The sequence below is a fragment of the Mastigoproctus giganteus genome, chromosome 10 (assembly GCF_048544385.1).
Source record: "Mastigoproctus giganteus isolate SK-2022 chromosome 10, ASM4854438v1, whole genome shotgun sequence".
NCBI lineage: Eukaryota > Metazoa > Arthropoda > Arachnida > Uropygi > Thelyphonidae > Mastigoproctus > Mastigoproctus giganteus.
In genome coordinates, this window is record NC_143584.1 from 202,731,049 (window position 1) to 202,748,392 (window position 17,344).

The window sequence follows — 17,344 nt, forward strand, 5'->3', positions numbered from 1 at the left end:
AGTGCAAAATAAAGTACAGTGTGGTTGATCTAACCAAGTGACTTTCTTCTACTATTCCACTATCCAACCATGACATTCTCGGCACCACTCCAAGTTTTTCTCTGAAACAAGTGGCCTCTGAATAGGCTGGTGACTGCCAATACTCAGTTTCTTCAATTCTCTGTGCATTGTAAGGGTTGGAACAGGGCAGTTCTGGGCTTAGTTGAATTGCTGAAGTGTTGTTTTTCTGGCACATTTACGCCTTTGAGAAGTGGAAGAACCACTCGCTTTCCAGTCATTAAAATCCTTTAAAATGGATGCTTTTGAAAAACCAGTTATGTCTTTTGTTTCTTGAATCATGGCTCTTGCTAAACATGCATGCACAATAAGGCCTTTTTCAAAGTTTGATAGATCATATGTTTTCCCCATTCTGGCTTCAGATTACCACAGTTGAACAGCCTGAGCAGTCTTTATACTCAATGAAGCAACATGTCACAGTTTTCTTTGTATCTATTTGCATTTCTTCTGTCTGTGACTGTCTTGATACAAAGCTTCTTATTTTTTTGGCCAGTGTGTGTATAAGAGCACATTATTTTATAATAGCATGCTACTTTGACTTGAAAGCAGCTTAATGTATGCTCCAGCAACAGAGAAGAGCTCAACAAATAACAATATTGGTAATCTTTGAAAAACCTAAATTCTTGCAAAATTCTCCAAATAAACAGTTAGGCTTTATGTACTAATAATGGTCCTAGTAAGAATAGCCTAAAAAAACTAGAGGAGTGATTAACATTGTTTTTGAAGGAATTGACTGGAAATCTATAAAAGTTGGGCACCCATGCCAACTTATGAATTTGTAACAGTTTCCACTAGCTAGAAAGATATTAATTCTATCTTTGTATGGTTGTTATGAAATATTTATATTTCAATACTTATTTCTTAGGTCAGGGAAATATTCTTCAGTTCACATAAAGTTTGCACGCCACACTGCATATGTTTTAAAAACACTCTTTGAAGTATCCTCGTTAATTTTATCTGAGTAATTACACATCATAGCCATAAAATCTAAATAAAACTAATATCTGATATACTATTATTCTTAAATGAAAAACAAATATATAGGAAACAAAACAGGCTTTGTAGTGGGAAGCTGTCGATAACAAACTTGGCTGTATCTGAATACCTTTAATAACTAGAAAAAATAGGTTACTTTACCAATTAGGAAACATGTTTTATTTTTTTGAGTCTAGTTTCAAAATGTACTTGCTTTATCTGGATCAGTAAACAGGTTTGATGGAAGTGCTGGTTCACCAGGAAAATCTTTAAGAACAAAGCTTGTAGTTTTTGTCAAAATAAGACCCAATGCCAGATCACACATCGCATATAGTTTCTGAAAAGAAAAAAAAAAAAATTAAATAATATACAGAAAAAATTATCAATTGTAGCTGAATAAAAATTCTGTAAAACTTTACTATGATTCTGCTATGACTCAGATTACTCGAGTTTAGTTAACACTGTGATAGGATTTGGTTATCCTATTATAATATTATAACTCCTATAACTTTTCCTTTTGTATTATAATATTATCAACCTTATAATCTCTCCACTTTTGTGCACAGTCTGTGGTAAATATATTGTTAATATGTAGTACAGCTGAACCTGTGATATTTTTCTTATTCTGATATTTTTCTCATTCTGGAGGCCCTATAATGTTCCTCCCTTCTCAATTATTTTTATGCAGTTAAGAATGCTATTTATAATTACACAAAGAAATGCATACCTATGATGCTGAGTTCTGGTACCAAAAATTACCACTAACTGCTACTTATTCACGTTGATCATGGAGCTGGACTAAGTATTTCAAAATTATAACTTCTGAAATACTTGCTTGATTTAGATACTTAATCCAGCTAAGTAAAACATAAAATTAAATACAACTCAGAGCACAAATAAATAAACAAAAAAAAAAAAACCTCCACAAACTTGTTGGGTAATTTCTAGCTGTCCATATGTTTCAGAAAAAAACTCTGCATCCCTTCATCAGTGGCTAGATTATTATTTTTAATAATATTAACACTACTTACATTCTACCAACTCATCAACCCAGAAGTCAGAACATATAGAAAAATGGCAAGAGCAATGTAGAATTTAAAATGTATTTATGTAGTATTTATAAATGCAATACTTTGAGGTGACTGTTACTGGCTTTTTGGTAATGATAGTAGAAAAGGGGAGCTTGATTTTCTGAACCTGAACGTTAATATAAAGAAATCTACAGCTGAAACTTTATTGTGTTGGAGTTTCTTAAGTCAAAGTCTAATAGACCTTTACATCAGCAGTTTCTACTTGTTATTATGCCATTCAGCCTAATTGTTCCCATAACCTTGTCCACATAAACCACTAGCCTTTCTACCATCAGCCAGTACATCGGTATTCTCCCTTGCTACTGACTATCAGGAAATTATATGTACCAAAATGATGTATATTGCAAATATACATCATTTTGGTACAAATAGGATTCAGCAAGAATACTGAAGTATCGCAAGTTTACAACTTTAAGTAGGTATTGGTACCTGTGGCAGGTTTATTACTAACTTAGCGTTAGCATGTGATGCAAGAAGACAAACTTATACAGCATCAGCAAAAAAAAAAAAAAAAAAAAAAAACTTCCTATTTCACCTATCCATTCCCTCACGTTGGTCTAGTTGATCCTTCAATTTATTTAAGCTATCAACTTCCACAGCGGCAGATGGAAGTTTGTTCCAGCAAGCAGCCACCCACTGGTTAAAGTAATGTTTTCGCATATCTGTTCTGCAACTTGTCTTTCCTCAATTTGAATTTATGCCCTCTCAAGTGCACAATCTGAGCAAGAGGAAGAATACTCTTAATTTGATTATCAGCTGTGATTATTCATGCATTTTGAATCTGCAGATAAAAGAACCACTATGTGGCAGTGATCACAGTGTTACAGAGTGAAGCTTTTGGTTTCTTACTGTCCCGTTTTAGCCCCCAATTAATCTTTCTACTGTAAATTAATCCGTGTGATATGGATTAATTTACAGTAGAAACTAAAAAGAAACTTAGTTACTAAATTATTCTACCTTTTACCTCTGAATACCTGCATCATTTATTAATAACCTGTGTTCACTAGTTTTCTTTTAGTTCAGAGGAAAACTAGATAATTTAAGGGAATATTATTCCCTTATATAAGATAATCCCATTATATAAGGCTTATGTTAGACCACACTTGGAATACTGTGTTCAAGTATGGAGACCGCACCTAAAGAAAGACATCGAGCTTCTTGAAAGGGTGCAAAGAAGGGTAACTCGCCTGGTGAGATCGGCAAAAGGGCGTCCTTATGAAGAAAGACTTCAAATATGTGGGTTGCAGAGTTTGGAAACTAGACACCTTAGAGGAGATTTGATTGAGGTGTTTAAGGCTCTGAGAGGCATCAGTAAAATGAATGAGGACAAAATTTTCAAGATTATAAATGATGCTAGAACTAGGGGACATAAATTCAAGTTACGGAGGGAAATGTTTAGATTGGACTGCAGGAAGTTTTATTTTAGCCAGCGAGTTATAAATTACTGGAATAAGTTGCCTTCATGGGTGGTAGAGGCCGACAGTTTGGGGAAATTCAAAGGTCATCTGGATAGTACTTTCGGGTAAGGGAAGCGCATAGGATGATAGGTTTAATTTTTTTTTTTTATTATTATTTTTTTTAATTAATTATTATTATTTATTTTTTTATTTTTTTTTGGCTGGTGCAGCATAAGCCATAGGCTTTTTTGCACCATGCGGCCGTTACTAATACTAATACTAATAATACTATTCAAAAGTGTGGTTTAAAGATACCAAAATCTCCACTTGTAACTAAACGAAGATCCTCAAGTATAGCTGTTAAGAAACTGCCTCGATTTCTGCTATACAGCCAGATAGGTCAGAGAAAGCAGCAGACTCATATAAACAAAGCGAGCAAGAAGCCATTCACTTGTAGCTCATATAAGTGACATACCCTTAGCAAGCATTCGCATGTATTAGATATCACCCTTCCATTCTAAAAATGGAACTGTGGAGTGTCTCTGCACATACCTTTTGGTTAGTCATCAGACAAGGCCAGATACATGATAGGTGATGAGGGGATGATGTGATCATTCCTTTTCCATTACGTGTTGTCAGAGTGTGTGGTACATGAGTAGTTCGGAGTCCAATCAGAGGCTGAGTTTGTCTAAACTTAGAGAGAAATTTCAGACATAAAAAGGGGCCCTTGGAAGACCCAGGAGGAGTTCGGGGCAGTTAGACTGAAGGGAGATCCAAGAGGTGAGTTGGGAGTCCACTAAGCCGAGGCAGGAGAGTTTGACGGAGAATGAGGTCAACAGAAGCTGATGGGGTTTGCCACTAAGACCAAGAGAGCCAATGCCCAGACTAACAATTGGCCGAATGCCTGAGGGTGGAGTTTGAAACCAGACAGCACCCTAATAAGCATGGTAAGTAAGCAAGTGCTTTTTCCATAAGTATGGAAGGGGATGTCTGCAAGAGCAGTAATGAAATAGAAAGTTATTCATATTAATTCCTACCCATGAAGAATGATAATGATAAAATGGTTTCTTCCTAATATTTGGTGAACTTTCCTAGTACTATAGATCGTGTGTGTCTTAGTATTTTGTGACTTGATAGATATTACCAATGAATAGATGTTTCTAATGACATATTTCTATGCACTAAGTTGAAGTAATAACGATGGCTAAGTATAGGTGATTATTACAATATGGGCACAAGCAGGTGACCATTCTAATTAATAATTACTATGCTACCTTATGCTAGGAAAGTGTTGCGTTTCATTGCTTTTTAATATAATATTTGTAATAAATATGTTGTGTTTTGAAAGATTTCCTCTTTGCTATATTCTCAATCACACCAGAAAGCACCAGAGTTAGGAATAAGATATACTCAAAAAATGTTATTGTAGCATTGACATGTTTAGCCATTAGCATTGTGATGATATCTTTGATGTTATCACATTGCTCCGACCAAAACTGCAATTTTTTTTATAAGGAAAGTCAAATCCCTAAAAAGATTGAGGGTATACGAGGTCGGGTCCTACTTCAACACTAGATGAACACTAAAAGAGGAGAGTCAGGGACATAAGATCCATAACTACACTGATGGTGAAAAATATTAGGAACACCTAAGCTCCCTCCACTCGTAAGGCAGAGTAACAACAGCGTAGTGATATGGGATTTATTTAATGATGTAACTAGCATTGGGGGGGATAAAGGGAAGGGTTCTTGCTTTTGTAAAGGTAACTATGGTGGTCTCAGAGTTTTTAAATTCTATACAGTGTGACCAACTGAATATGTTACCAAATTTTAAATGGGAAGCTTTCAAGGAATCTTGGAAGCTACTAAGTTTTTCATACCAGCTCAGAAATACTATTCAAGATTTAGGCCTAAATGGATGTCAGATGAACTAATGAGATTTGTGGCAGAGAAGAAAAATGCATGGGATGTGTATAAATTATCAGGTGAAATTATCAGAGAAGCCTACGGTAGATATAAGCTATTATGTAATCAGATCACAAAAGAGGTTAGGCAAGCAACGGCAGATCATGAGAAATCTTTGGCAAAGGATGCAAAGTGGAGGAGAAATTGTTGAAGTTAAACATAAGAAAGGCACCTGTGGTGGATAGTATCCATCCAGTTATATTAAAGGAGGAAACCATCGATTTAATTGTATCTCATATTGTGACTACCTTCACAAAGAGTTACCATGTATTACACTATCTTGAATAAGTAACGCTTCACCAATGGAGAAGACTATTGTTACTTATTGTCGAGGGATACCACCAACCAGATGGCACTGTTTCAAGGCTTGTTGGCCTATTGTTGGTGGGCAGGTATGTACCCTGGTGTTGACATGATAGCAACACCGGGGTACCTACCTGCTCACCAACGATAGGCCCAACAAGCCTTGAAATGGTGCCATTTTGGGTGATGGATTTTCCATGAGAATAAGTAACAATAGTCTTCTCCACTGGTGAAGTGTTACTTATTTGAGGTAGTGTAATGCATGGTAACTCATTGTGAAGGTAGTCACAATATGAGATACAATTAAATCGATGCCATTTACACTAGTTTTATAGTTTTAAGAGTGCAAGTTTTGTTTTCAAAGTGCAAGTTTGGCTGACAAGAAGATGCATTAAAATTTTTATAGTAATTTTTTATGTAAGTTACATAGTAAATTACCTTAAACATTTCTACTAATACTTAATATCAAATAAAATTTTAAACATCTGAAGGATAAAGGTCGACCAAGGGAAAATGTGCACTTTGTTGCTTTCATTTTTTTAAAAAATACAGTCGAAGCTCTTTATAGCAACTCTCTTTTTAATATCCCACAGATTATAACATCCTATGTGTTGGTCCCGGCCAATTTCTAATTAATCTAATGCTATTTTATGAACAATCGATATAACACCCTTCCGATATAACAACTGTTTTCTCATCTCCCTGGGGGGGTCATTATATAGAGCTTCAACTGTAATATGTAAGTATAAAATTTAAGTTTTTCTACACTGTAGTATACTTTTATAAAATAAGAATATTATTGTAAAAAAATGTATGCTTTTGTCACATTTATGAGTTTTTCTTCATTTTGCAGATTCTCAGGAATATCCAGGAAAATTTATTTCATAGCCATTGCAGATAACTGGATGGCTATTGCATGACTTAAATTTTGACAACCAATGTATACTGTAAAAAGGAATAAATTTAGAGAACTGCACTCACCATATTTGCATTTTTATCATCAGGGGACTGCTTATCTTTAGTCTGCTTAATATTTTCTATCAGTCTTTTGAAAAAACCAAAGCTATAATTTTCATTTTTCACTATTAAAGGTTCCATAAGAAACCAAAGGCATCTAAAATGATTGCAAATGTAAAAATATGTGAATAAATAACTCATTAAATAGACCAAATATATTAAACAAATAATATTACATGTATGGTAAGTAACAACTTTTATTAATAGCATTAACATTGCATGTTACAATTTTGCAATGGACAACGAATAAATATCAAATTTTGCTTTAAACTGGGGAAAATCTGCAACAGAAATGTATGCAATATTGAAAACGTTTTGATGATGATGGAACGTTAAGTCGTACCAGTATGTTTGAATGGCATAAGCAGTTCAGAGATGGAGGTGAGGATGTTCACAATAACCCAAGAAGTGGGTGTTGAAATGAAGACAGATTTGCAGAAGTTGGAGAAATTGTGGCAAGAGATGACCCTCAGAACGATGGCTGATGAGTTGGATATGAATAAGGAGATGATTCATCAATTGCTGCATGAAGATTTAAAGAAAGGTCTGTACAAAATTTGTGCAGCACAGCTTCATGGATGAGCAGAACAGCAAATAGTGTAAATATAGTCAAATATATTCAACCTTGAATATATTTAGTGCCACAGTAAAACCGCATTAATTCTAAGTTCAAAGAAATATGTCCATTTTGTCCATATGTTCATTTTGATTTAAATGGGTTTGAAACATCCATACAAGACAAGAAAGACTTTAAAAAGAAATTTTTAGTCAAGCACTCTTAATAGTACTGTACCAAATTTTCAAAATTCTCATTTAAAATGTAAAGCATCTTTTAGTTTTGTTGTGATAGACAATTAACACATAACAAATAGAGAAAGATAATTTTACCATGGATAAATTCAATCAATCTCGCAGACACAAAATAACATACTGCTAAGTTTTGTTTTTGTCACTATTACTAATCCATACAGCTTATATACGAGCAACACATTAAAATAAGTGCTATGTTGTTTATTACGTATAAGCTGGTCATGCAGCATTTGCATAAGCCAGTGATCAGTTTGACATCACTTTAGTCCAGTGGAAAAATGTATGTTTTATTACAGTTGTGAAATTTTATCCTCATTGTGTGGAAATCTATTTTTTGCTCAAAAGAAGTTTCTGTTTACAGAAGTGATTAAACATGGAAGCTGCTTGAAAGGAAAAGATTACATGCAACTAGGCATAAAACTAAAATAAACAACAACAACAAAAAAGCCATACATGACAGATTTTCAAAATGGCAGAATTTTCCAACTGCATTCCTCTACCAACATGCAGTATGCAATAAACTTACAGCATCTTTCATCTTGTAACTTGGCTTAGCAAAGCAGTATTGAAAACAAGAGGAAAGATCCTGAAGCAGCTTCAGGTTCGTCTATTCCATAAATGGAGACTTAATTTACATGCACAAAAAATAATTTACTTCAATACAACCAGGTAAAATTTCATAATTGTAATTAAGTATATATTTTTCCAGCCGTATACACACAATGGGCATTTTCTACCCCTTCCTCTCAGCCAATTACATAAGTTAAACTGGTCCATGGAAGCACTCTATGAGCAGCTTAAGTAACTAAAAGTAACTAAGCAGCTAAAAGAGAAGAATATCACCTTTTTGCATGGATTATAAATACTTACTGGCAAATAATATCCTACAGAGATGTTCTCTTCCCCACCCCTTGCAAGAATTAGAATTATACATAATAAGCAACATAGCTTCCCTTTTAACGTACAGTTTATGTGGCAAAACAAAATTCAGCATCAGCAATCTCTGTTATTTTTAAAATCTATTGAGAAATATTTCACATAGCTCAATGGTTAATTTTTTTTTTATATATTGTTTTGTGAAAGTATTTTTTCTCTGAAGCACATTCACTGTTAATCTTTCTCATATCAAGCACATACTGTATTTTGGTTTCAGTGGTGTAAACAAAATGGATTATATGTGTATGTGTGTGTGTGTGTGTCTGTAGCTTAGAGGATGAATACCATGTGATTCCACATGCAATTTTCTAGAGAAGTGGAGAGAAATCTAAAATATAAAGGTGACATATATTCTGTAAAGGAACAAATTTTTGTTATAGTTCCATTCAATTTTGTTATAACAATGTTTAACTGTAGATAGTTTTGGCAATCACTTTGAATCAGACAAGCTATTCAAAAGTTGGATGATCCAATTCAGACTTCAAATTTTATCGTATATGTAGTTTGAATTATCTGCACTAAAATGCATATAAAACTCTATAATATTAGCCATGGAACAGTAGCAACCTCAAAAATATCTTGCATTTCGAATAATCGAATATTAAATTAACAAGGATAACTGTCACCAAATATTTATCAATATTTTAACATTGGTTCAATGAAGATAAAATCTATAAAGACAAAAATATGACAAAAAGCAATTTATCAGGCCTGTGAGCCTGCAGGCTCACAGGCCTGATAAACTTAAATAAAAAAAATAAAAAAATAAAAAAAATGCATGTGTACCTTGTACAGACAAAAGATGCTTTATGTGAAAACATCCTTGGCTTGGAAGAGGTTAGCAAAATCCAAGCCAATAGCCTAATTACAAATTTCATTGTAGCTTTATTGAATAGTATGATTGCAACAATACAAGTACAGTAAAACCCCCCTAATTCGCGGGGGTTATGTTCCTGAGAAATGCCGCGAATAGAGAGAAATACTGAAAATGCGAGAAATGCCGAAAATTCGAATACTGAGTTATAAAAGGGAATACATAGTAATAAAGGGGTTCCGTTCCAAAGTATGAAATATATAAGAAAAACTAGTCTAAAATTTTGTCTATGTATTATTATATGTACATAGACAGTACATAGTGAAATGCAAGCATATGGCATCAAAATGAAAATAAGAAGCAATTTAATATTAAATGTAATATTTATTAGAAATTTCAAACCAGCGCCTTTGCTAGCTTAAAAACTTATCCCACCAGTGCTATCACCAGTTTCGTTAAAGTGTTGATAAAGGAGTTTTGCCTTTTCACGAATGATGAGTGAACTTAACGGAATTTTATTTTGAGTTCGGTCTTCTATCCACAGATTTAAAGCTTTTTCCATTTTTTCTAATTTAACATCACGAGTTACAGAGCAAATTTTTAAAGCAATTAGTGCGTTTTCACAGACACGACGGCGGATTTTTTCTTCCGATTTCTTGATTGATTGTACCGTTGACTCATTGATTTTATAATGTTTTGCCACTGAGGAGACACTTTCACCATTAGAAATTTTGTCTAATAACTCAGTTTTATTTGCTAATGTCATCACCTTCTTTGATCTTTTCACATTTCCCTTGCCATATTTACTTTTCACATTTCCCTTGCCACGTAGCCATATTTTTGAATGGGTTAGAAAGAACTTGTCCACAATAAAGTCACTTTCTTCCATTAACACACTCGAAAAAGTCTGTTTTACACTGCAAAATGGTAGATTTATCACTTTTGTAAGCATATCAATTTACAAAAAGATAAATTTTATTCAATTTATAAGCATATAAATTAAAAGCAAACGATGAAACCTTCCAAGACAAGCACATAACACATACTGAAGAAGGATTAGCGTTCTCGCTGATCCTAATTGCGAGCATGGATGTTTCTACATCTATGCTCGTAATTTTGTCACCCCTCTCCCCCCACCCACTGAGCGCTGTTTTGACTGGGAAAGATAATTTTAGCCATGCCCATGTTTTTTTATGGCAGAAAATGTTCACAGCGCTTTAAAATTCACATTTTTTTTTTTAGGTTTCATTTTATATTAAATTAGCGACCGCAAATACGCGAAACCGTGAATACAGATACTGCGAATAGCGGGGTTTACTGTATTTGTCATATTACTGCAACAATACAAGTATTTGTCAGCAATTTCTTTTTCATCTTGCATTTTTCCTCAATTTCAATTACAAGATCAGGTACCTCAATCGAAGCTTTTTTCCAGAGACATTTAGATATGTTGCAATCACAAGTATAAGTCTCTTACTTTAGTGATCATAAATCCATTGTATCCTATCTTCCAGCTGAAATTATAGAAACTAGTGAATGATCAATAAAATATTTACAATACAAAAGCTATTTTATTTCATAATAATCAATATCTTCTTCTTCTTCTTCAAGTTCTCTGCCTACAAGCAGGTTCAGGGCTCCACTGACACCATTTTTCTCTGTCTTGTGCTTTCCTTTTAATTCCTGCATAATTTCCTCTTCCCATCCAATCCATCATTCCAATTCTCCTTCTTTTGTCTTCTTCTTATTTCTTTTACTAATGTTCTCTCTCTCTCTCTCTCTCTTCTCCTAATTTCCTCAAAACTTCCTCATTACTCAGAGGTCCACTCATTTCACACTTTCCATTCTCCACACCCACATCTAGAAAGCTTCTAGCCATCTGATCTCCTCTCTTCCCAGTATCCATGTCTCTGAGCCATAAAGTACAACAGTCCATATTAATGTTTTCACCATTTGCTTCTTAATTCCTTCCTGAAATTTCTTCTCAATAGTTCTTTTCTATTACTAAATGCCCCTTTGCCCATTGCAATTCTTGTTTTTATTTCCTCCAGGCCTTTCCCATTTTCTGTCATTATGCTTCCCAAGTATCTGTATTTGTGCATCTGTTGCAATCTTATTCCATCTAATGTTACACTGATTCTTCTTGGCCACTTTGAAATTAACATTATCTTGGTTTTCTTGCTGTTAATCCTCATATTGTACTCCTTTACCTTGCTGTCCAAGGTATCCAAGGAGCTCTGTAATTCTTCCTCATTATTAGCAATCAAAACCTGGTCATCTGCAAATCTTATTGTCTTTATCTTCTACCCTCCTACTTTTACACCTACTTTCTGCTTTTTTTTTGTATTCTTTCATCAATGCTTCTGTATATATATTAAATAGTAAAGGATGGAACATCCTTTCCTTACACCCCTACCAATGTCAACTTCTTCTGAATCCTCTCCATCGATGGACTCTTGGCAGTGAAGAAAAATGCATAGGATGCATATAAATAATCAGGCGGCACAGAAGCCTATGGCAGATATAAGGTAGTCTGTAATCAAGTCACAAAGGAGATTAGGCAAGCGAAGGCAGATTACAAGAAATCATTGGCAATGGATGCTAAAAAAAACAGCAAGAATTTCTTTACTTATGTAAACTCTAAAAGGAAGGGGATGAATCAGATTGGCCCACTTGATATAGATGGTTCGACTATTGAAGATCCTGCTCAGATAGCAAATAAACTGAATGCGTATTCTGCATCTACATTCACACACAAGGAGTTATTAAGGAAGAAAATGCCAGAAGTTTATCAGGCTGCAAGAGCAGGTCATGAGGTTTTGTCAATGATATACAGGAATTTTGCTAGGAGGGAAAATGAGGTGTTATCACTTTGTATAAGGCAATGGTCAAGCCATGCCTTGAGTACTGCGTACAGGTCTGGAGGCATCATTTTAGGAAGGATGCAGATTTGTTTGAGCGTGTACAGAGAAGGGCAACAAGATTGGTGAGGAGAATGAAGGGATCCTCCTACCAAGAGAGGCTTAAGTTCTGCAAACTGCAATAGCTGGAGACTAGGTGATCTGATTGAGGTGTATAAGGCCTTGAATGGGTTGAGCACCTTGAATTCTGGATGGGATTCTTCCACTTGCTCATTTACAAACTTAAGGGGGCATAAATTCAAATTGAGGAAAGACAGTTGTAGAATAGATGTATGGAAATTTGCCTTTAGCCAGCGGTTAATTGCTGGAACAAACTTCCATCGGTCGCCGTGTAAGCTGATAGCTTAAATAAATTCAAGGAGGAATTAGACAAACTTTTAGAGGGAATGGTTGTGAATTTTTTTTTTTTTTTGGCTGATGCTACATAAGCTCATATGCTTGCTTTTTTGCATCACATGTCTCTATTACTATTAATCTGAAACACAGCTGTCTGTCCTATGTAAAGTTCCCAAATTACTTTTATGCCTCTTTTCTCTTTTAATTAGGGGACAACCTTTCCTAGTACTTCCATCAGCTTAACCCAATTCATTCTGTCAAAAGCCTTTTCAAGACCACAAAACACATTACCAGATCTTTTCCTACTTCAATGCTTCTTTCTGCTAGTGTTCTTGATATTCCTAATGCCTCTCTGGTCCCACATCCTTCTCTGAACCTGAACTGATCTTCTATGAATTCGCACTCCTTTGTTTTTGCTTTAATGCATTCTGAGAGAATAAATCGTAATCAATATATATACAAATCTAAAAGAAATGTGAAGGATGTTTCACATAAAACCATCTACTGCACAAAGTGACATCATTTGCATTTTATTTTACCCCAACCAAGTAAATCTGATCAGTCACGAAAAATGCAAAGCAGAAGCGATGTCATTTGCAGCTTTCGCCAGAGGCGAATTATCATAACTTGTATTGTTGCAATCATACTTCCTGTAGCTGCCATTTAACTGTAGCCATTCAAATGGCTACAATCAAATGGGTAATTAGGCTAACAATTGGCTTAGATTTCACTGAGTTAGCGTCATTAGCACCATTTAGGAAGTGAAGTAATTTGCGTCATTTCTGTGTCGCATTTTTTTTTTGTGATAAATTGGTTTTACTTCAGTCTGAAATTTAGATGTCACCAAAGATGTTTTCACATCAAAAATTATAACAGAATTACATGATTGTAAATTCAAAATAAGGATATTAGAAGGCACATTGTTAATCAGAGGAATAAGTTGCATTCATGCATAGTTGAGGCTTTTTTTTTGCTAGTTAACATAGATAAAATTAACACCAGTATTTCTATCTTCCTATTTATTATTTTACAGTACTCACTAATCTTTCCCTCTACTCACAAATATTTAGGAAAAATTAAATTCAAAAAACTGTATGCTTACTCTTTCAACTTGGTAAGACAATTCACATCATCTGGTTTTATAAATGAAGGATGATGAGCTAAGAGATGAATTGCATAGGGTAAAACATAATCAGGATGTACAGCGTACAATTTTTCTGGGGAAAAAAAAAACGTGAAGATAATTAAAAGAATATACAGGTATATTTAAAAACAGTTGTAGATTTATAAAACTGAATTTTCATATTAAAATTAAAATATCCAAATCAAAAACAAAAGTTTTCAAAGAAATGAATGTTATATTGCTGATACTTTAAAACTGATTTTAATTCATTACTACATATATGAAATGCCATCATTGAGAAAATTATTTCTCTTGAATTAAATACTTATATTGTGTACACTATCTCTAAAATTGCAACTTCAGCTTCTGTCAATCATTACTGACCCACTGCAAAGGCCATCTGTCTGTTCAAGATTCTAAAAAAAAATTGTTGCTAACTCTCACAGTACATCTCATTGTTCACCAACTACCACAGATTCTCTATAGAAAAAAAAAAAATAATAATAAGATCAACAGTCACCAATGTCTCTCCATCACAAACAGAATTCTTACTGCCTTTTTCAGTAATATTACTGGACATCAAAGCAGCTTTTGAATCAGTCAAAATTCTGGTTCACTGATGTCTTTGTAAGGAACAATTCCATCCATACTGAAGGCAATGTCCTAGTTTCCCAGAGCTCTGCTCTCCAGAAGAATCATCTAACTCAACTTTCAAAGCCAAACATACAGTCAACAAGTTCATCTGGAGTTCCATAAAAAGGAGCTCTGTCTGGAACTCTTATCATTGCCATTCTGTCTCCTTTCTTACATGGCAGAAATATTTTAAGCTTTGCAGAAGAACTAAGTTCATCATTCAGATCACATGGTCAAATCATCACTGCAAGAATAAATCATTCTCTCATTCACTTGGCAGACTATTTTACTCAATTTGGTCTACACATAAATCTGATCAAGTAAGTCTGATGCTATGGTCTGCTCATTTAAAAGAATGCCAGTGCAGATCAAACCACTGCTATATAATGCATTAATCAAACCATCGCTATATAATGCATTAATCAAACCACTGCTATATAATGCATTAATCAAACCACTGCTATATAATGCATTAATCAAACCATTGCTATATAATGCATCATTATATACGGGCATAATCATACGATTAATAATTATGAAATTGAAAACAACAAAAAAAAAAGAAAGAAAGAAATTACAGTATAGTGATTTGAACTAACATTATCAAAACTGAAGTTTAGGTTCTGCAGTATGTTATGCCAGTCAGCCAATTTCCCCTTCTGGTTTTCGATTATGGATTTAAATTTGATTATTGAAACTATAATTTATCATGGAAATGTCATAATCGATTATTTCAATTATGACTTCTTGATTATACTCATTACTAGTAGTTTTTTCTATCACGATATCACATATGGGGTGGAAATCTGGGGATCAGCTGCTTCCTCCAACTTGAAGTGCCTTTATGCTGTAGGCCTTACACTGGGTTTATTCCAAAGCACCACTGGCACGTGGCTGCAAGCATAACTGAGCCCTGCATAATGTTAGCTATCCCCAGGCTTTCTCACACCAACTATGATGCAAGGTTAATCATCACTTTGAAAATGTTAGGCCTATTATAATAATTACAGTGAAAATGTCAGTTAGTTTCTGCAACATCTGAAGTTTCTGCAGTTAGTATTTGTCCTTGTCCTTGAATTTAGTTTTTTAAATCATTTTAAAAAATCACTTTATGTTACCAGTGTCTTGGTATGTATAGCTGATGATGTAATAGGGATAGCATTTCAGGCATGTGAACATCCAATGTTATTTATTTATTTTGCTGCTTTCATTTTATTATTTTGTATTAATCGATTAAGTTATAAACCAAAATACAGTTCTGTTATTTGACAATTAGCACTGTCTATTATATCAAAATTAATAAGGAATTAATGGTTAAACTAACAATCCAAATTCGTAAGTAGAGAATATTTAATATTAAACGTAAGATTAAAAGTAAAATTAAAATAAAAGTAAAAGTAAGATTAAAAGAGAAATATGTAATTAAAGTAAAAATTGTGTGTCTATTCTGCAATTTTTACAGTCACTGAAGAAGTGGTATCATGAAACGTCAGAGAATAATCTGTAACTTTAAGAAATTTAAATATAGATTACATGCTACTCAGGGTGAAGTGCTTATTTTCTTACTAATTTCCAAAGGATTTCATCCTTAGCAGAATAATTTCACTGACATGATCTGAGCAAATGCTGGGAATGAAAGATTTAAGACAGTAATCCAACCAAGGTGAAGAATAGGAATCATGCAGATCATCCCATATCACATTCCTGTAAGGCTAAATGACACCAGGCTATGAATGGTCATGAGAGAGAGAGAGAGAGAGAGAGAGAGAGAGAGAGAGAGAGAGAGAGAGAGAAGCCCAATTGGAGAAGTTTGATGTGAGGTGCAACACTGACTGCATACATTGAAGGATTTTTGGTGAGGAAAACATCAAGAGTGTTGGTATGTAGTATTCTGGCGGGTAAATGAACAAGCTGTGGGAAATCGTTAGCAAGTGCAAAAGCCTCAGCATCTTGACCAGCTGGATCTGCGTAACTCTTCAACACTAAGAATTAATGAAAGGGATGTGAGGCAGATTACAGTAAAGAGCTTTTTTCAGATTTTCATATGTAACCATAACATATAAAAGGAACAAGCAAAATGCTTTATTGAAGCAAAAAGAAATGAACACGAACTGACTTTATGCATGTATGAAGAGAATCTGCACCAAATGTTTGTGATTCAGAAATTTCTAGTGAGGAGTTCATTGATTTCTATTTTTTTTTTTAACTTGTGGATCATGAACTAGATTTGTAGATGAATTAGTGCTGCTTGCTAATGACTGTTTATTGTATTTTTTAATTTGGTAAATTTGAAAAGTGCTCATATGGCTTCTCACTTCTTACCTCTTCTTTAAATAGATTTGTGAGAGGTTGCTACTGTTGCACCAGTCTGAGTTTAACATCTTTTACCCAAAGACAGCTACACATACTTCAAAACTCGTTTCACTTCAGCTGTATGCATTAATTCAAACTGTTTTAATCTCTTTCCTTTTAGCACTTTTTTCTAGATAGCAGTAAACATCCATAAAATATTCATCCTCTTTCAGAGGAAGGCATGCCATTCCCTTTTATGCAACAAATTGATCATATGACAAGTATAGCCTATTACCACTAAGACAAGTATATCATATGACAAGTATAGCCTATTACTCAACTCCTCTTTTGATACCCTTTCTACTCCAGTTTTCAGGGACATTATCAAAAATGATATATATTTGTCACTACCTCCTCTTTTTTTTTTTTTTTGCTATTTCACCACTGGGAAACATATTATAGGCAATATGCCTGCATGATTAGCACAGCATAGAAAAAGATTATTATGTTGTATTATAAACGATGCAAACATTCAGCAGGTATGACACTACCATCTATACTTTGAAATGCTACATCTATTTTTGCATTGTTTTCCATGCACTGCACATAGTTTTTATGTTTATTTGCAAACAAAGCATGTGCTCTTTGAGTAGACCGGGATTCAAGCCCCTGACT

General features: G+C 34.1%; 1 protein-coding gene across 1 annotated transcript in view; it reads right to left on the reverse strand.

Moving 5' to 3' along the window:
• Positions 1–1,231: 1,231 nt before the first annotated feature.
• The window catches only part of LOC150079790 (sister chromatid cohesion protein PDS5 homolog B-like), a 284,729-nt gene continuing 268,616 nt past the window's right edge, over positions 1,232–17,344 (reverse strand). The window contains exons 25-27 of the mRNA XM_090383234.1: positions 13,724–13,838; positions 6,769–6,901; positions 1,232–1,369 (exon numbers count right to left, since the gene is read on the reverse strand). Of these exons, the coding sequence (XP_090239360.1) occupies positions 1,232–1,369; positions 6,769–6,901; positions 13,724–13,838 (386 nt within the window). The remainder of the gene's footprint in view (positions 1,370–6,768; positions 6,902–13,723; positions 13,839–17,344) is intronic.